We start from the raw sequence: 21,859 nt of genomic DNA, 5'->3' as shown, positions 1-21,859 counted from the left end.
TCTTTTCGGATAAGGGACATTCCTTCCAGCGACTGACCTAGTTTTCACAGATATCTACGATCTCGATGGAGAATTGTGTTTCTTTTTTTTTCAACGATAGCGATCCGTATGGTTGGAGATAGGGATTCGTGCAAATATAACTTTACCCTCAAACTTTTATCTCAATTGGCTTAACTTTTGCTCGTTGGAGTTTACTGGCAACATTACTCGATCCACTAAGGCCATTCTGGAAAAGGTATTTCACTATTCTTTTTCCGTGAAATATATTTTGGTAAAATTTATTCTCTATTAATTACGGTGTCTTATTTTATTTCTTACGTATCTTTGATTGTTCGCTAATATAAAATTTGTCTATTTGTATATCGTAACATATTTCACAAAAGATCTTCTACTACGTTTATTATTCTTTCTTCGCTGTTTTGGAATATCTTTTCAGTAAAATTGATTTCAACCGAGTAACATTGACTGAATTTACTTTTAGCATTCTTCAAAGCTTACTAATATAAAATATTTGCATTTCAATATTTCCACACGTTTCATTATAGATACTTCTACACATCTTCTAATTCTATTAATTGTCAAAAATAAAAAAAATCTAGAACGTTCAAGTTCTCTTTCACAAACTAGTAATTCCGAGTAATGAAGTTGCTAAAAGAACTTCTGCTGCAACTTCGTTAAAAGAGATATTAATCCGTCGTTAGCAGTTGTTCGGCGGAAGTTTCTTGTCTGGAAGGAGCAAAAAAAAAAAAAAAAAAAAGAAAAAAAAAGAAAAAAGAAGAAGAAGAAAAAGAAGAAAAAATGATGGCTATTGTTCAATGGCAAAGTCGAAGATAGAGAAGAGGACGCAGATTCTTAGTTGAACGAAAGCCTCCGGATCAGGCGACAGTTTGGCACGAAGGAGATTCTGGCTCTCCTTAAACTCACCCTTCGCCCTTATACTTTCCCTTCCGTTCGCGCGGCGTCCCCAACGGTCCTCTCCGTTAGGTTAATGGAACGCATTGCCGCAAACGGCAGGAAAGTTAAGGTCGTTTCCGATTGCAAATGGACCGAAGGCAAATCGCACTGGCGACGGTTCGTCGAATTCGTTGCGTGCCAAGGGGTTCTAAGGGCACGCAGGTATACACATCGAAAGAATTTATCCGGAGAGGAATTTCTGGAGCTGGTTGCCAGCGTTAACAACCATTAAATCGTTTTATTCGGGTTGATGGTTATTTTGTTTGGCAAAGATAGAACAATATTTGTGTGGCCGAGCGCATAGAAATAGCTTCCTCTTTCTCGAATGTTCAGCAAGAAACTGGGTTTTCTTGGTAGTAGGGAAATGGTAAAAGTGGGACCGTGATACTCTAGGAATATCAGGATACTCTTCAACCTGTTGCCTCGATGTAGGTACATAGGTGGAAATTGGCAAAATCGAGCGAGAAACGAAGTCTGAAAAACTTTTTTATTCCTTTTTCTTCGTGTTCTCACTTGATAGATCAATTTCTGGTGGTCCTGGTTTTTTATGGGTACAATTCCTTCTTTCGGTATCTTTCCTTTAATGCTGCAATTCTCCCCTTTAGCATCTGTGCTTTGTTGTCTTACATGTTATCTTTTTTTTATTGTCAGTAACTGCTTTTGTGATAACCTTGTGTTGCTTGCAATCCTTATGTTTTTTTTATACTGCCAGAACTTCTTTTCCAATGTAGCAGTTTCATTTTATTTATTTATTTTTATAGCGTTGTTTTTTTATTGCTGGAATCTTTTTTTCTAAAAAGGTCTTCGCGTTACTAGAATCCTCCCTAGGTTCCCTTTCCGCCAAGGAATTACTCTTCCCCAAACGTGAAAATGTTTCGAAGTGTCAATTTCATCACGGTAGAGAGTGCACCCCATGAAGGTATTACCGAAGGGAAGTTTTTGGGGAGATATATTGTTTCCTATCACTGATCTTGAATAGACATTGTCCACGCAAGTAGTTGGATCTGAGTGCAAAGTCCCTAAAATATTTACGTTAGAAGAGGTGTTTTCTGTGGAACAATTTCGGAAAGAATGACTTTTAGCGACTACTCTCTGACTGATCGTGTGTTAAACATCTACTTTAGACTACTATACATGATATACGATGCATAAATATCTGTAATTTACTTATGAATAATATAGAATGAAAATTTCTAACAAGAGCGTCGAATAAAATATTTGAGAATTCGATAATTCTTTCCTTATGACGGAACGTTATAACGAACGAAAATTAATTCGATTATAGGAGATGCACTACGTTCAGGTTGAATTCCATTAAAAGGGAAAGTTACCAACGAAAACGAAATTTTCCACGGCAAACGACTCACATAATTGGCAATATCGTTGCATTAGCATTTCGCTAAGAATACGCACGCTGCAATGTCAACCGGGGTGTTTTCTCAAGAACCTCGAGCTTTCACCTGTCCTCCCTTTCAATTCACTTTCACGGAACGTTGCTTCGCCAAGAATGTGCTTTGTCTTTCTTACCCTTCTTCGTAAAATTCAACAAGCGTGCACGAATTTACTTATATCTCTATCTTTTGACTATCCTCTTTTTTTGACTAGTTTTCATCACTCTACGTATCATAAGTCGATAGAAATTTGTACAAGTTATTCATTTACGTTAATTTATGTTTGTTGTATTATTCTATAGCAGGCATATTTACCGAAAACAAATGGATCTTTTAACACAATATAATTGAAATGCTATGAATACTATGAATTATTATGACAGACTATATTTACGCTTCTCAATTATTGCATTCGCATCAAACCAGCAATTTGTATTCATTTGATGACTGCGTTCATGTAAAATAAATTCCATTCGAATTTAATATTAAATGGGACGCCAATATACAATAACCAGTGCCAATTGTAGTGTACTGTCTCTACTGCTATTACTATAGCAATTAAATAAAAATTAACGTCCAGTATTTTGCATAGAATTAGGTGGTGTACGTTTAATAGCAACCCCAAGAACGTAGAATTATAATCGAATAACATTTCCATTGGATTTGACCCTTTACAATCTCCACCCTAAGCAATTTTATCTCGCAAAGCCTGTATTCGTTACAAATAATAGGCTATTTCCTCGATAACCACTTCGTACACGGCACGCGTGTTACTCGAGTGGCGTTGAAATAAGTTGGAAGCACCATGGCTCCCATCCGTCGCTTTCTAGCAACCCTTTTCTCTGACTTATCGAACCGTGCGCCATGTGGCGCGAAATAACATTTGAAAATTGTAAGACAACATCCGATATGAATGATAGAATTCGACGTGGTCGAAGAAGAAAAATTAAAGGATTATATATAATAAAGATATATGCAGGATATTTACATTGTGCAAGGAAAAAAGAGTATGTACAAAAATTTGCAAGAAGCGATATCGTCGTCTTAAAATGACTTCGAATGGTACAGTTTGTCACGGTAAATGAAGGAAAGAAAGAAAGAAAAAGATAGAAAAATGAATTAATTCGTTTACAACAAAGTTGTATGCCGAATGTTTGTAACGTGTTAAGAGAAATGAACAAAATTTGGCACAAAAGAAAGATAGGAACAGGAGCAGCAAAATTTATTAACGCGTTTAAAATGGGGCTGTAAGAAAAAGAAAGAGAAGTATTTAGAATATTTAGTCAAAGAGATGAGATATTTTGAAAGACAGATAAAGAATTTTCATATGCCTTTTAGGTACCAGGAAAGAAGTTCGATAGCGAAAACTGGTCGGAGAGACAACTCGAAGTTTCGACGTGATTTAGACACGGTCTGAAAATTGTCTGAAAGTATCCCGCGAATTTTTTGCGTTCCAGCTTCGAGAGCTATGCAGAAATTCAAATAACTCCGATGAAATTCTCCGGCAAGTTGCGGGAAACTCTCTTACCAACAGTTACCAAGAGACCTCCTTAAACTTCTCCTTTTTGCCTTTTACTTACAAGAACAGCCAGACAAAGAAGAGTCGGGGACGAATGGGTACAAAGGATAATCGGAGATAGCCGTCGAAAAAATAAAAATCAACCGGAAAATGACTTTGTACTGTAGATTCTTCCTTAACTTTTTTCCCTTTCAGAAAGAAACTTCAAATTTTTTATCGTTTGTTATATGTATTACTTCCTCGTACTTCTTTTAAATATATCTAAATTTTATTTAGGAACTACACTCAAAAATTCTAAAAACTCTTTTAATTCCACTTTTTTAACCCTTTTTAGGTGGATTTATTTTTATGATGGGATTCTAGCCTCAATTGCCTCAAAAATATACGAAGAAAATAACAGTCTTTTTAAAAATTACTTTTGATCGTGTTGTCCTATTAATCTTGCCAAGATTAATCAACTTGTATCTTGGTGATGTATCACAGCGTGACGTGAATTATTTAATTTCAGAGAACTTGTAATTTATATTTCGTACATCGTGTGACAAAGACGATTAATAGTATTTATCTACTAAAATATGATATATATATATATGTACATAGATTGATACCAATCAAAGTTTAAAATACTCCAGTTCATTCACTACAGTGAAACATTCGATTGCGATCATCTATGATCCAAATAATCACCTATGAACCGATAAGTTAAAACATTTCACAATAGACGCTTTGTTCAACAGTATGAAAAATTCGGTCATAAATTTTCAGGACACAACTTCGCTCGATTTCACAGCGTTTACAGTTTGATCGAGATCGTCAGTATCAATTTCTCCACGTGCACGGAATCGTTCCGCACAGAATATCGAAGAGAAATAAATAATTTTAACGCGTCTCTGAGTCAGTCTCCAGATTGGCATTAATGGAAATTTAACCCAAAGCGCATAAATCATGCGAGATCACGTTCCGCTGTTGTATTTCCCGATTTTTCCACTCGTTACCCCCGTTTGTTTTTGTCACGATGGTTTATAGGCCTGTTGAAACGAAGGGAAAAGGCTGACGATGTCAGAAACAGACCACGAACGCTGGTCCCGCTCGTGCATCATTTTCCTTCAGCCAGGGCAATTTCCACCGCACCGTTTCGAATGTGAGAAACTCGGAAACGCGAACGGATTAAAAGGGAGTATACGGGATTATCCGGGATCTGCTGGGAATTTATGCGTCTTCGTAAGACGCAGCTTCCTTCGTGCTGTTAGTGAAATCCTAAGGATTTCAGGAGAATCCCAGAGAGTGGCTGTTTCTTGGGAATTTTTCGCGTGGTTTTTCATGTTTTCATGTTTTGCTTTCGCGAATGGAAAGTGGTAGAGAATTATTGATGAAGATGATTAGCTCTTTGTTCGACATAAAAATCTTGAAAGTTCAGGAGTCACAGACAGAGAAAGAGAGACAGAGAGAGTATCATACTAAGGTTTCATTCGTCTGAATCTGTCAGGAAAAAGATAGAGCTACTATTACGAATTTTTAAATTTCAGTACACACAATTGCACACAATTGCATTTGTTGTAGGATCTACATGCTAATTGCTCCAAGTATATTAAATTTCGTATGATTTAGTATTACCTTTATATAACTAGAAAAATTTGATGTTATGAAAAAGAAATCTAAGGCTCAATAGAAAACGTTTCATTGGAAAGTAAGGACGCGTAGAAATACTTTTTGTAGTTACTGTATATGAACAGAGCTTAATTCGTAAGGAAAGAGAGATTTATTTTTAAGAATTGACCAATTGAAAATTCAACTGTTCGTTAATAAATTGCTGTGCGTTAATAAATCGACTGTCGCGTATTCTGCTATTTTCACACAAATCAAATAATATTCCCATAGTGTTTTTAATCTGGAAAAATTATCTTAGGCAGGAGCCCTGCCACAACGGTCACCGTAAATTGCCTAATACATTCCAATTGCAGTTAAATTCTCGCGTATCACGAAATAACTGGTCTCTGGATAATCCGCGGAATGGTGCGAGATAATTCAACGGATTCCGCGAGAACTGTAGGTCGCATAAACCAGACGGAAGCGATTACAGGCGTTGCAAGGCGATATCTAAATTACACAACTCGAAATAAATCGCGAGAAAGGAAAGACGCGTGATTATAATTAAGCGAACGTTTCACTGAGTTTACCCGAACTCGCGATACGACAACTGCAACTTGTTCGAAAAAGTCTAATCTCTTTCTCTTGATTTTTCTCGTCTCACTGGCTCCCTTTAATCAGCATTTTCTTTCGAACAATTAACCGATTTAATTTTTGTAATGCGCAATTGATAATTCAGTTATTGATTCGTATGTTTCTGATGATATATTATATCTTATCTGATCGTGATTACGATGAATCACAAATAAGTTATGCATTGTAAGAATTGTTCGTGAGTTACGTGTGTTTGATAGATATGATATTCGATAATGTTTGTAGATAGTCACGGATTGATTATACGATATGATTACTTAAAATCAGAGTCAGTTTTGTTTGACTCACCTTGTTGATCTGTCTTTGCAGCTTCGTAATCGTCGCTCGGTCTCGTTGCGCAGCAAGACGTTCTGCTTGCAACGCCTGTTCCAGTTCTTGTACCCGCTCTTCCAAGCTCTCCTGAAATGGAAGACAATCGTTAGGGACCAACAGACTGCTTAGAATAATTCATTCTGCTCTTGGACTCTTGCATGCAACTGCTTCAGTACTTCAGTACGTTTTTTTTAACTCAAACAGCTGAGCTTGAATATTTTAATGTCACAGCTGTTAAATATTTTAGTATTTCGATAATCAACTATTTGGATATGCAGCGGCACATGAGCTAGAGGACAATTCAAATCATGTTGTTGTTTTGCCTCGAAGTAGCAATATTGTTAGGATACACATAATGTAATAATAAATAAATTCCGGATAAAACAATGTCGCCGCTACGTGCAACCGTCAAGCAAACTCGAATTCAAATTTTCTGGCTCTCCCCCGACCAGTATAAATAAACGAACGCGACCGTAAGAGTTCAGTTATCTAGCAGTTATCAGTTAGTCGCGCGAAAGAGTATCTACGAGTATCTATCGAGTATTTACGAGTACCTACGAGTATCTACTGAGTTATCTATCAGTTATCAACGAGTTATTAGCGATCTTATTTTGCAACTTAAACACTGTCTTGACGAATCCGTTAGTACGAGCGTCTTTGCGAACAGTAACTGTATTTATTTATTTAACATTTTAAATATACTTGACGGTTTCCACAACGAGCAATCTCGTCTAATAAATCTCACGATCAACCATCCTACACAAGTCCTCTACAGATATTTCACCGTTCCACTTTAACACTAGAGTTGCTGACGATCAAAGTATACGAATTTCAAAGCACTTGAAACATCAAACATGAGTCATCGGTATCGATGTCGCAAATTATTAAATTAGGTTAATATTAGTTCTAATAATTTTAGAATTTTAGAATTATTAATAGATCTATATATCAGAATTAGTGAGATATTTAACGAATTCATAAGAAAGAGAAGAAGAAATCGTGTGTTTCTCAGTTTGGAAAAACAGAATTCGGCATCCGTGTTTGTAATCTCTAAGTACACGTAGAGTGTGATCTCTCGAGGAACTCTAAGCCCCTGTTAAGGCAGCTTAAAACTCGAGCAACAGGAATTACGCGGGAGAAGGAAATCCTGCTGAAAGTTACAGGGAAAGTTTCCAGTTCCGTTGCGTTTGCGGCCGCGAAAGTTAATTGAGAAACGCTCGACCATAAGCTTCCGATCTATGTGCAATTCGGAACCCAATCGTTGGTCAACCGTCCCATGAGATAACATTTTAGAGTTTGAACTTCGAACGAATAGAACTTCGACTGTTGTTCAATTTAAGAAACGATTTTTAATTGCTAGCCCGACATTGTAATAGAAGATACAATATTACTTGACAATTGAATAATAAAATAGAATTGTTGCGAATAGGCGATTTGATAGTTAAAATCGATATTCTGTGATATTTTCTGATACATTTCGTCATACAGTTTTCAGCTTAAATATGAATAAAATTGTCGAAGAAAATTTTCATAAATTTTGCATATTTTAATCATCAGTGGAAATTCTTAACGATGACTTCGATGTAATATCTTCCGTTTTAACCTGTTAATTATCCCTTAAACAGATCGAAAAACTTCAAGAATATTATATACGAGGGTGACTCAAATATAAACGAGACTTTTGTTTCTGAGCGCGTAAATTTAAAGGGAGCGAGCGGCCGCTTCTAGTGTGCATTGGTTGGGATGTCAGGAGTGGGGAGAGCAGGCCGTTGTCCAGTTCAGACACGTTTGGCGGTAGTATTCAAGATGTCAGAGCAACAAGTACACCTCTCAGTTGCGCAACGCATTATTATTAAATTTCTCACACATGAAGGCGTCAAACCAATAGAAATTCTGCAAAGATTGACTGCACAGTTCGGGGATCAGACACTGTCAAGGGCTCGCGTGTTTGCCTGGCATAAGAAGTTCAAGGAAGGACGTGAACTGGTTGAAAATGTGGAACATGATCGTCGTCCTCGAACCAGCATTACGGAGGAGAACATTCGCACAATAAATGCTGCTTATTACTGTGAGCTTTTGAGGGAGGCAAAGGTTGCTTATCGTTCGAAAAGGCGTAACCAACCGATTCGAGACGTCATTCTCCTCCACGACAACGCCAGGCCTCATACAGCAGCTCTAACCTGCACAACATTAGAGGAAATAAGGTGGACTCCACTTGATCATCCTCCCTACAGTCCTGACCTATCGCCCTGCGATTTCCATCTCTTCGGACCGCTTAAAGAAGCACTAGGAGGACAACGATTCCAAGACGACGCGGCGGTGGAGGCCTTTGTGCGCAATTGGTTTCTGACACAGCACTCTTCTTTTTACGATGCTGGGATCAAAAATCTCCCAATCCGCTGGGAAAAATGCATTTCCAAAGCAGGAGACTATGTTGAAAAATAATATGTGCTTGGCTATGTTATTTCACTGAATAAAATTATTTTAAAAATAAAGTCTCGTTTATATTTGAGTCACCCTCGTAATAAAAGCAAAAATTAATATACATAATTTTCTATTACATTTCTTACAAATCGTCGCGCTAGTTCTTAACTGTTCTAACGCCATTTATTAAACAAATGTAATTAACCAACCCGCATACGTCTCATTAACATAAAGAATACAATAAAAAAGATGTTCAATTTTAAGCCTTAACACCACACGATCGTATAAATGTTTACAAACTAGTGGAGATAGAACAGTTAAGAAATAAAGTGATCAAATGTAATTACATTACAATTATATTTCAATTTGTCTTTAAGAAGTGCGAAAGGACACGTAAAAATGTAAGACGCCGCTAATAAAGAAACTATTGCGTCTATGACAAGATACTTCTGTCAAGTTATTAACAAATCGATACACCGAGCTAATCAACGCGGCAAAAACAATTTCACAAACCTCGTCAAGAACGCTTGATCCGCCTTCCAACTCTAAAATTCACTAAATTCGAAGAATCTCAAAACTTCCTCGATCCCAATTAAAATTTCCAATCTTCCCGCCCAAGTTCTCAACCAGCCAGGTTCAAGTGCACCGCACGCTCCAACCGCCCAGAAAAATTCCATCATCTAAAGAACACCTGAGAAGTCACGTCCGAATCGTAAAGCCAGCTGTCCTCAAGGTCTCTACGTAACCACCCTTTTCACTTTTCGCCCCGGTAACCCCTCTGCGCGGTGCAATAATAACGGCACCGCCCTCGCCTAATTTACGTCTTCGAGCGGGTATTTCCGATTATCAAAAGCGCTCATTCAGTCGTGCTCGAACGGAATGCTAATGAGCATTGGGCCTGGAAGGGCTGTTGGTCGCGATTTGACCATAAGTATCGGTGCGATCCATTAGATTCGAGGCGACGCCGACGGTTTCAGGGGCCCTCGAGCCAGGCAACGACGTTTCGCGCCCGTGCGCCGGTCCACGCGAAGGGATGATTCGTATGCCGGTGCACGTAGCTGCAATTCACCCTTTCCAACCCCTCCCAGCTCGAGTCCACGTTTTGCTGCTCCACGAGCACGCTTGGCTATTGTTTGTCGCGAACCAACGAAATTATACCGGGTGTGCCGCGTGTCTGCAACCACCGTTCCACGAGGACAAATAAAAACCCAGCTATTTTTTTTTATATGTTCCATTCGTTACTCTGTGTACTTAGCAAGGGTGTGAGTTTTTATGCGATATAAAGCGTGTAAAAATAAAAGAAGCTCGGAGGTTTAAAAATTGTAGTTGTTAATAAATGAATATGAAAATTATTTTAGTTTGTAACTATTGTACATAGCTGTCCCGTCTTTGTTCGTTTTAATCCTTTGAATTATCCTTGTAGTCTTTAAACTGAACAACATTTTAATGACTGTTTAAAAAGATTTGTTGAAAATTTAATAACGTATATAAAGCTTCTCGCGTTATGAATCGAAAGTAAAAATGCAATTGGAGAAAAATGCAGTTAAATCGTAGGAGTGTGTACATTTGCGAGAGAGTTTCATCTGTTTCGGATTAATTCGTAATACACCCTATATAAACAGGCTGGGGTAGGTTTCCTTGTCGGTTCGCGTATACTTGTAAATCTGTATTAAAGGGTTCCTAGAATGACCATGGTTGACATTATCGGGAAAGTATTGGTTTCCCTTGGATTTATGGCGTGTACTACGCTGTGAATAATTATGAGCCGGCAAGACCAGAACAAACAAGAAAAGATTTAAGGCTTGGCCAACCCTCGCTGTAATTTTTGTCTGGCTTCGAGTTGTATATCACCCTTTGTTCCCTTTTCCCCGAATTTCCCCTAAAATATTCGATTCTTTATCGCTTATCCATTAACGCATTACACGAAATACTATTTTCGAGCACAACTTGTCAAATTAATGTTTCAATTCCACCAATTCACCTTCTCTAACGTTGTACGTGCTCGCAAATAATTTTCATACAATAATATCTTTCTTAATTAAATATCTTATCAACCATCTCGAAACTAAAGTAAGCTTTCTTGTTCTCCATTCAATTTAGGCTATCCAATTGTTATTTCCTAACAACCTGCATAATATAACTTCACTTGAAAGACAAAGAACACGGGAGCTTCAATCTTTTCGATATATCTTGAAAAATAAAACGAATCCCAAAAGAGAAGCAGAGATCTCTGTTCATATTGTAAAACTTTACGAATATGCTTGCCATGAATTATTATACAAATTTCGTTACGATCACGTAATTTGTGCGTCCTGCATTCATATCAGTGAACCTGTCAAACTCCGTCATCTATCCCTAATTCCACCGACATTTCAAGAATTCCTTCGCAGATGCTCAAGCAGAATGCTTTCTTTGAAAGATCCTCGTCTTTCTTCGCATTCCTTCATAATTAATTAAATCCATCGGATCTCTGCAGCGAAGAAAGATACTTGTTTCCTTGGTCTTTCAGGTATACCATGAAGAAAGCTGGCGCAATTATAACAAGCGAACCCCTGTGTAACTGGCCCTTGTCTCGCGTTCACCCTACACTATGGACGAAAGGGCGTCACCATTGGAAGACCCATAGAATTAGTACAGGGACTTCCGGGACGTCATTTAGAGTATAGAACCGCGACGATGAGGCCACTCTATATGCAGAGATTCCGTTAAATTGCAAACGTCCATTTTCCAAGGTCGGAAGAGGATGGATAAAGGTGAACGGGAACAAGGGTAAGGTCTCGTGCACGCCGCCCTCGAGTAATCAGACGGTTAACTCGATCCTGTGAACGTTTACGGGACGACAGCTCGAGCCGATTTTCTTGTGCCCCGAAGAGAAAAGCCTGCGACTACGCTCGTATCTTCTCGTCGATGGATCTTCTCCTCGGGGAATGTTAATTTCGACCGATTGAATTTATTCGACTCACTCAGAAAAGATTAAATCGCGCTCGAACGACTCGTTGAGATTGTTATGAAAGACATCGATCGAATGGAATCAGTTGGCATGCAACTGCCTCTTATTGCCAAATGAAAGCAAAATTCCGACGGTGGTTGGTTTTCTGGTCGATTATTAGGAAATAGAAGACTCTTCAGACCATCTTATGGATTCGATCTGTGTAAAGTTTCTGTAATTTTGAACACCACGTGTAACTTGTAATGTTCTGAATTGAGTTTTACGTGTCACGTTATCTAGAAGAATTTATTGTTTCCATTTTATTTGCGCGTAAATATTACATGTAATTATCATTTGTATTCGTTCATATAATGAATATAAGAACAGAACGAATTTATGTTACACTCCAATACACATATATTACGTTTCCAAAATTTCCATGATTATCATCGTTAATCACTTTTGTCACTTCGTCTGAGAATGTACACGAGAAGTACTCAATATTAGTAGAGGTACTTTGAAAAGTAGCAAGACTATCCTTTTGTATGATAATAAACAAAATCCAAAACAAAATAGATAATTAGATACATAGATATGTAAAAGGTTAAACAAGAAATTGACGTTCCAGCACTTTTTCACGCAAACGTAGAAACTTCTCTTTTATTTCCGATTAATTAGCTCTATTTGTTTCGCGCACAAACACATGTACTTTACCATTATCGAGGATTCTTTCACCAGTTACAGCACGTAACAGAAACGAACTGGATACGAGAGAGGCGCCGTCTATTTCGAGACGGAGCAACGAGAACGAACTATTCAAACGATCGTGTTTAGGCAAGATCTTGATTTAAGGGTGTTTCGTGTCTCGTTGAGACGCGTCGGGCCGAGCAGCTGTTAGTTGAAATTACGATCGTTTCGCGTTCGTCCAGGGGTGGGAGTCGAATACGCAGCTCTCGGCCAAAGCGACGCTGGCGTCGGGAAATTTGCGCCGACATCGCGGCGCTCCTTTGTCGCCGTCTGATGCTGACGCGCCCGTTCAATTTCGACGTCAACGAAGGTGTGAAACTCGTCTCTAAACAGCGACACATCGAGCAAAGCGTCCAGGGACCCTCCAACATTCTCATTTTCTCCACGAAACGTTTCATGCTACTGTGTTCGTTTCGTTAATTGTCACAGATTTTATTTAACGTTTATCGTACGTTCCGCGACTTGATTTACGCGATTTTTAACATACCAGACGACGAAGATACACGTTGTTTTAAATATTGCACGACTCTCTTTAAAACTTCGCGATTTTTTAAAAAATTCATCGGTTTCAGTTTATCGGAGAAGAGGCTTCCTTTCAAGGTTTCAAAGATTAAAGTTTTTAAGTTATTTGCTGTTACACGAAAATCTCTGAATCCGATTTTTATGTTCCGAATCATCACTGAGAATGCTATACTATTTCAAGTTTCATGTAATTTGTTGAAAAATCCCAAGATTGTGAAGAATCTATCGGCTTCAGTTTGTCGAACACCCTTGAAGCTTTCACAATCAAAGTTCTGTTGTATAATTTACTATTATAAAAAAATTGAAAAAATTTTTTTATTTCTAATATCGAAGTGGATCTGACAACTAGAAGAATTTATTCCATCGGTATGAAACCGAATCAAATGAACTCGAAGAGAGATATCAAAAGAATGTGTTCATAATCGCGAAGAAGTCAGCGAAACTCACGATTTAAATGGGATAATTCGTAAAGTGAAAATATCGTTCGGATCGTGGCTTCTCGTGCGGAGATTTAATAGACTTTCAACGCGAAATATGATCGCTTTGCATACGCGAGAGCCCGAAGCAAGGGTGTCCTTTGCAGAGCGGCTGCCACTTACTGCAAAGCGACTCACCCTAAAGACGACAACGGCTCTTTGGTGTCGAAATACGTGCGAAGCATTCGTGCCTCTAAATTCGAACGCCTCAGGTTAACGCCAACCTCTCTCGCTTCCACGATCATCCCCTTCTCTCTTCATCGTCTCGACGCGTGCACACGTTCGGCTCGCGTATTCCTTCAAAACGCGTTACCCATAAATCTTAATGAACATCGAGGATTTACGAATCATTTATACACGTTGCTGGAAACTCTCGGAAGATTAATTGAACTCGTGAAATGAAATGTCGAGATACGAGTCGGCAGATTTGTGGCGTGGGAAAGATTTAGTTTGTTTGATCAAATAGTTCGAGCAATTTGATAGTTTTTCGAGTGATTTAGGACACTAAAATGGACATAATTTTAACGGTGATTTGTATAGGAAGAAATGCTGACGTTCTTTGACCATCAAGCTAATTTTGGTTAAAAGTATTCCTTGGCCAAAGTATGATTTTTAATCAGTTGTAATTAATACGATTTGTAATCAAATGTAAATAATTTGTAATCAGTTAATATTGAAAAATTAATGAAAGAAATAATATTACACAATGAAGGTATTGCAGAGAGCGATGTGTGAAATTAAGAAATAGTATATATTGTACATATTCAAAATGTTTTAAGAATTTTCATTTAGGTTAGAGACCGGGTTCAGATGGTCTAACAGATTTAGTTATTACATGTCTGACTCAGTAGTCGAGGAACTTGACCGTGTCAGCACTATTCTACTGGTAGGATGAACAAGTGTTAAAAAGTCACGTTCTTTTGCGTATTTATTTTATCAGTAGCGTTCATAAAACGACAATCTCCTAGTTCATCAGCATAATGTCAAAATAGGGATGAGATTAATAAATTGTGAAATAAAAGGATTAAAATACGAGCCCATAGGAAGCCAATCTGATCAACTCTACTTTCTATTATTATCACGTAAGTACATAACGAATATTTAATTCTGAAAAAACCAAGGACTTACTTTCATAAATTTATTCATCGGAGGATGACATAAATAGTGGTAAATTCTAAGGCGAATTTAAAGAACAGCTTTCAAAAGGTTTTTGAAATCATCTAGCCCTCTCCTTACACATCATACTTTCTTATATTCTTTAATTTAAAGAATCGATCAATGTGGCTACTAAGCGATTCATATGTCGAACTAAATTTTTTGCTAAATATCACTATTACTGCTATTTATACTTCCTCTATATTTGCTATTTTTCTTTAAAAGCACGAATACACAAATAACCTATCATTATTAGAGCCATGAAAACTCAAGTGAAACGACCATAAACAGAATTTCTAACGGTACGATCGTTTCCCTGAGTATCATTTGATCATACGTCCGAGACATGTCGCAACGGCCATCTGCTTGATTTACGCTTAAATAAACTGGACGCTATTTTCTGAGCGTCCAATAGAAAACGGTGTACGTATCGTCGTTGAACATGTTCGGTTCTCGATGAATTATTAGTCAATATCGTCAGATGCAAGACCGTAAAATCAAAGCGGCGTTCACGTCGCCGACACGCGTTTTTAATTTCCGCGTGCAAATGCTGATGCGCGGCTTTAAAGGCGAACCCCAAACTGCCGAGGAAAGCCACCGCCGCCCTCTGCAAAGCTTGTCTCACTCCTACCGCACGCGGCTAATGAAAATCGAACGATCAAGAGCTGGAAAAGGCGATTCCCATTCGAGCTATTTTCCCTTTGAATCGCGCGCAGAGCGTCAGAAATCGAAAAAATCTCGTCAAACGCGTTTAACGCAGGCTTCCCATCACTGGATAAAATATTCCGTATGGGCAACTTATTGGAGAAAATATTGCACTTTAATTTGGTTTTAGTAATGTGACTTTGGGTTATCGAAATCAATTCAGAACTCAGACGAAAGCGGTTTAAGGGGGATTTATCGGATGTAGGGTGGAAATGGATTATTTTTTGAAGAATTACAGGGATTGGATTTCTCTCGAATAAAGAATTGCTTCATATTTGAATTCTAGTATGTAATTCTAGACAATCGAATATCAATTTCTACATCTTTCCTCTTATCTTTTAGTAAAAACGTAATATCCAGATGTTCCATCGATATTTTTAGATCGGAAGTTTTAAATATCGAAACTTTAAACCTATACGTTTGTTGGATAAGCGCGACACTTTGTTTATATAAAAGGATACTCTATTTTGAAAACTTTTAGTAATAACTTCTCATATTTAAAAACACTCGACATCATGCACTTATACACTTGTCGGACAACGGAAGTGAATTTTGCTTGTTTAAAAAGAAATAAATATTTATTATAGAAACTCTTAGTACTTCAGCCCATCTCATATGTAAATTCCCTATATTTTCATATTTGAATTTAAACACGTAAAAATTCAACTAGTATAAACCACTAAATCTAAAACAAGAAAAGAGAAAACGCCATATACCTTCCACGTACCATCTTTTCAATAGTCACAAATCCACTTTTTCCCATCATCGCCATCATAGCGGACTGAAAGAGGTCACGTGTTACTTGCACAACTTTTACCAAGCTTCATCAACGTGGATTACTTTTCTCTCGAATGGAAGCCCGGTCGTTTCTCGTAATTCAGTTACAGGTCGTCGCAGAGTATCGCGGCGACGAACAGGCGAATACAACACACCGGGGCAAACGGTAACGAATCGTCGTTATAAATATCGTTTTGCCAAGTAGGATGAACGCTTAGTCTTGGCCAACCGAGCATCGCCAGTTTGTTTCGCGTTTCCCTCTGGTATCCGGGATCTAAGAAATATTCTGCGGCCGTAGCGGTAAATTATAGCAACGTGTCAACCGGTGATAATAAATCGCCGTGCGCATGTTAAAACGGCCGCTCGACGAACGTTAAAACGCGCCGGCTGCAGAATCTGCGATCGCGATCGGTATTCCGTATATGTATGTTCCTTTGATACCATAATCGCTGTAATTACTACCCGTTTTCTTGGCCCACTGTTCTTGCCTTGACAACGACCGATCCGCGTAAAATTCTGATTGCATGTCGGTATCGCAATTTTACCGGCTGTTGTAATTAGTCGGTCGTTAATTGGTCGAAATTATTTGATAGCTGCAGGAGATTGTCGAGGTCGATGGGGTTCGTTGGATCAAGGGATGGGGATGTAGAGAGTGGTGGCTAGAATCTTTGGTGTGGCTTGTGGAGAAGAGGATGGCCTTGAATAATGAAAATCTTTGATCAGGTAGATATTATACCGGCTGGAAGTGATCCAGACGCTATGATCGATTTATAGTAATAGGACGCGAGTCTTAGCGGAGTGTAATTAGAGGTAAAATTATTTATTGAAACTTTAGCCACGAAATATATTTACTGCTACATAGATACATTTGCCATATTAATATCACTGCTTGGATCAGTATCGGACATTTTTCTATCGGTTTGGAGGAACTTTTGTACAATCTGCTTGTAATTGAAACATTGAAGAATTTGGAGATTAAGTGCCTGTCAAACAACGAAATAGCTCTATGATCTTGATAGTTGCAAACGCAGTTAAAAATTAATTTCACTTGCTAATTCATCTCTCAGTTTGTAATTGAATTACACGAAGACAAATAGTATCTGAGTATTTTTGTGCAGTAAATTACATACACAGAACAAGTGGCAATAACTTTTATTTTTATTTGTATTATCCTAAAATTTGAAGATTAAAATTTAAAGTAGAATGTAACTTTGAATTTGTCAATTCAAATCTTTTGATATTTAAAAATTGTTTTAATGATGAAAAGTTCTGTGATGAGAAGGATAGGTACGTTATAACGAGCAAACTTCCTGTAACCTCATTACAATTATAACGATTCAGCCGATCGTCCAGCATGTTAACATTAATTACCAGTAACGCGAATCGAACTCGATTATTACGATCACGGTATCGTTATATTGTGCAAATGGGATGATGGTCGCGGCGAATTGCCTCACAGGCATCGATGTGCAATGCCAGCGGTCGCTTTCTATAGAACAATGCGACATCACGGCTATTATTTGTAGCGAACCGGAAGAGCAAGTTGACTTGCGTCCCATTAATATTAATCAGTGCTTCGCTCACGTTGATAACTATCTTCCTTATCTTCCTTATTTTCCTTTCTAAACCATATGAAATACCTTTGTAAAATAAATAAATAAATAGAAAAATAAGAAGAAAAATAGATAACAATGTAAATAATAATGTTTTATTCGCAAAAAATTTGCTAGTTTGTAGCGGACAAGTAATCGCAAATTTTCCTCTGTAACTTCGATTTTCGACTAACAAGTTGATTAAACACGAAGATGAAGGGAATTGGTAGAAATTATCGAGTAGGTGCTCGCGTTGAGTAATAATTAAAATAACAGACGTTCGCTCGGTTTATGCTCAACGTCTGCTCCAAATTTACTCGAAATGCACCAAGTTAGTCAACGCGTACCTAAAATATACACGTGCTCCACATGCACGAACACGCCCAACTCGTTTGCATGTAAACTATTTGCAAGAGCGAGTAACGCCCGGCATGCACGTCGACCGAAATGCAACACGTGCTTGCTCTGGTTGGCCCGCTTGAAGAACATTCGGATCGCATCAGAATGTAACTAAACGTCTGCTTAAATTTAATATATTTGACCAAATGGAATTTGGCAAACATGGAAATCTTTATTTCTGATAAATTGAAGTACATTTAAATAATTTCATTTAACATACTTTGCAAATTTTAATATCTTCGGTAGATGAACATAGAGAGATTCATGGTTGGAGGATGGTGACATTTCGTATACTTTGAACATGCAATTCTTCCATAAAATACTTCACTAAAGAAAAGAAATAAAGAATTTTTTAATGACTCATATCTTAGTCATATCTCAGGTCTTTAACGCAGTATTCTATGAAATTATTTTTCGTAAACTTTCTTCTCAAAACAAATTTCCGTTACATTTCTTTCAATTTTTCTACAATACTTTCTTTTCCCAAATTAGATTTAGTGCATTGTTCTTCAATATCTATCTAATTCAAAAACTTCCCTCTGCTATCTCTTCTCCAAAAATATTCTCTTTGTATTTCAATTCCTTTGTAATATATACATATACTTTCTTCTTCCACATTAAGTCTACTTCAAATAAGATAATACTAAAGAAAATAAATAATCCTGCAAATATTTAACTCAATACCATAATGTATTACACGATGAAATTCCACGAACTCGAGAAACAACCTAAAGTCTCTCGATTCACCCTCGCCATTACCAACTAACCATTACCCAGCGAATCAAAGACAGGATTAGCTGATTAGCCAATTTAATGAAGATCACGAACGCGAATAGCCCGTATTCGTACCGGCTCGATAGGTCCAGCATCGAAATCCTCTTTGCCGTTTTCGAACGCGGCTCCTAACTTTGATCCTGATTAGCGTGGGCTGCCCCCATCGTAACGAGAGCACGCTTTTAGGGCTATCGAAAATCTGGCAAAAAGGGGGGCCCATCGTTGCTACGCGTGTTGCTCCACGTTATGTACGCGGAAGAAGGCTCTCAGATGTTCTCACGTCCAGCTGAGCTTTTCGGGCCGATAATTAGGTGGCGAAAGAGCCAGGGAACAGGGGGGATGAGACAAATCAGGTGGAAAACAATGTACTTCAAAGGCCTGTATACCTCGTTACGCTACTGTTCGAACGCTTTCTTTCCTTGATACACGGCCAAAATAACCAAGAACCATCGTTTTGCGTTCGTTCAGTTCGTGTACAAAGGTGAAAGAAAATTGGGGGCCGTTAACCTTATGCAAAGGAACAGGAAATGTCTTTTTGATCAGCCGGTTTTCTTAGCTGGAGGTTTAAGGATATGGTGAATTTCAGAATTGCGAGAGGGTAGTGTGTTCTATGGAGAATGAAAAATTCGATCGACGATTCAAAACGATCTAATAATTTAAGATTTATTTTGATTTCGGGGATTATCGAGATACTTCTTGGTTTGATTAAACTTTACGAATGAGTATACTAAACCCTAAGTCTGATATTTTTGACATTTGAATTATTTTATCATTCAATAGTTAACTATGATAATCCAAAAGTTATTATCAAATGAAATAACATCAATGCTTGTGCTATATGAAATTTCAAGTACATATTTTTTATTTTACATATTCATCAAATCAAACGTATGCAGTTAAGTGCTATATTATTGTTCAATATTAACTGACAAGTAGAAAAATGATCGTTCCTAAAGGATGCAAGTAACGTTGCAATGGTAACAATAATATTAAACTGAATTATTATAGAACGATAATACTAAACAGAAATATCGTACAATAATTGAAATCTCATCTATAATAAAATTCTTTCTATATTCTTTTAAATATTTCCATACAAACATCTGCTCGTCCAGACACTACAATCCTTTCTCATCCTATACCAAAGGACCAACATCAAAAGCCAATCTTCACTCCTTCTTCGTATTTCGTAAAAGATTTCTCAAGATCATCTAGCTCCTAAACTCGATTAATTTTCGATATTGCCAACAAGGTCGAGATTCACGTCGGAGAATGCTAGAACGGAAAAGTGACGACGAGTTAAGCTCGTGCAGCGTATTAAGTTCCGCGGATATCTTGAGGGCTTCCGCGAGTTTCGCATAGTGAGAACACTGCCGGGCTGGCGCAAAATTATGCAGGAAATACATATGTACAAGGCACTCTTGTATATTGGCCGTCGAGGTAGAAAACGCAGCCCACCCTGCGCCTTGTAAATACGCCTGCAAATACGGCCAGAATTATCGTTGTCGTCCTCGTCGTCTGCAGACTTTGAAACTGTTGATGCGTTAATGCAAATGCAGCGCCGTTTCTGGTCTAGCGTTTGTCAGAAGATCGTACGCGCCTTCTGAGAGCGACAGAGTTAAAGCGTAATTTTTAATTTTCTTTTTAGTTCAAATTTTTAATCAAATGAGATTGTAGAAACGGAGAATTTAATATATTCTTGCTACCGATGAAAGTATTGCGTCGATTTAATTGTTTTGGTAATGTTGCAGACGCAGCTGCTGCACTTTACGTATGCATTCCGATAAAATGGCTGAAGAAGATAAACGAAAGATGAGGTAGTGTGCTGGAACGAACGCTATTACATAAAACGGAAACATTTTTGAAGAAAGAACAGAAGACCTTCAAAGGCTTCAGTGAATATGTTAATTGGTAAAGAATGATCATGAACAAATAAATAACTGAACATTTATAGATCATAAAATTACGGGATTAATTCCGGAGACTTAATAATTTTGAACGTTTCGTTATGCTTCTGCAAAACTTCTCAATAAACCAAAAATCGGCTGGTCGTAAAACGACCATAAAACGGTCATAAAACGATGTTCGGCCGATTTTAGCCACGAAGAGAAGAGGAATGCGAAGCTGAAAGGGGACAACGGAACCTGAAGTGCCATTCCCGACGAGCTCCTTCGATTTTCTGTTAAAAGTCCCGGTAGAATCGTCTTCGAGGGCCGTTACAGGGCCGAGAGTCAGCGGGATGCAAAGGGGGTCAACGAACGAATCGTTCATGCATGATTTTTCCACGAGTGCTCTCCATTACCCGGTGAACGCTTGGAATTCGTCTACCAGCGCATAAATCTCCATCTGCTTAAAAGCATCGGCCACGCACAAAGAGAGGCAAGTCGTGGTCGGTGGATCATCGTCTTCGATCGTTCCGCGAACAATAATTTCCGGTATGTTCGCACAGTAAATCCTTTTTTCTGCATAGTAAATGTCTGTGTTTCTGTTTGATAATATATTTAGGATCCAACGTTTTATCATTTTTGTAGAAAATTCCTATTAATTTTGATTTATCAGATAAGAAGACATAAATTGATCCTCCAAAACAGTATAACATTAGATTATACAACAATTTTCTTTCTAATTACAATTTAACTTTTTCGACTAGGATTCTTCTTTTAACTGTAATATAATAATGCGAACTATAACACGTTCATGTTTGAAAAAATAGGTTAATAATAATTCTTAAAACGGGATATGTAGTAGCATTTATAACGAGATTCCATGTCTCAGTACGTCTCAGTGGTAAAAGAAACATTATAAAACAATCCAATAATTATTCTAAAAGTTATCTCGTGATATATTGTACCGTTAGCCTCACGAGGTTTAGGAAAGTTAGCGAAATATTCACCAGAAAATAAAATATTAGAAATGTGAATATACGGCTAGCAAAAAGCAAT

At 37.8% G+C, this 21,859-nt stretch overlaps 2 protein-coding genes across 8 annotated transcripts in view; both read right to left on the bottom strand.

The window, feature by feature from the left end:
• The window catches only part of LOC132904638 (uncharacterized), a 394,190-nt gene that overhangs the window by 88,294 nt on the left and 284,037 nt on the right, over window positions 1-21,859 (bottom strand). For all 7 annotated transcript variants that reach the window (XR_009657643.1, XM_060955304.1, XM_060955323.1 and 4 more), the window contains one exon: window positions 6,394-6,504. Coding sequence is in view for 6 of the 7 variants with exons in the window: in XM_060955304.1 (XP_060811287.1) it covers window positions 6,394-6,504 (111 nt within the window). In the remaining variant the exon portion in view is untranslated. The remainder of the gene's footprint in view (window positions 1-6,393; window positions 6,505-21,859) is intronic.
• Window positions 1-21,859, bottom strand: part of LOC132904675 (bumetanide-sensitive sodium-(potassium)-chloride cotransporter) — a 202,168-nt gene that overhangs the window by 126,508 nt on the left and 53,801 nt on the right. The window lies entirely within an intron of this gene.

Source organism: Bombus pascuorum, chromosome 1 (assembly GCF_905332965.1).
Source record: "Bombus pascuorum chromosome 1, iyBomPasc1.1, whole genome shotgun sequence".
Lineage (NCBI taxonomy): Eukaryota > Metazoa > Arthropoda > Insecta > Hymenoptera > Apidae > Bombus > Bombus pascuorum.
Note: the sequence above shows the minus strand (reverse complement) of the source record. Positions and strands in the feature narration are given on the sequence as shown.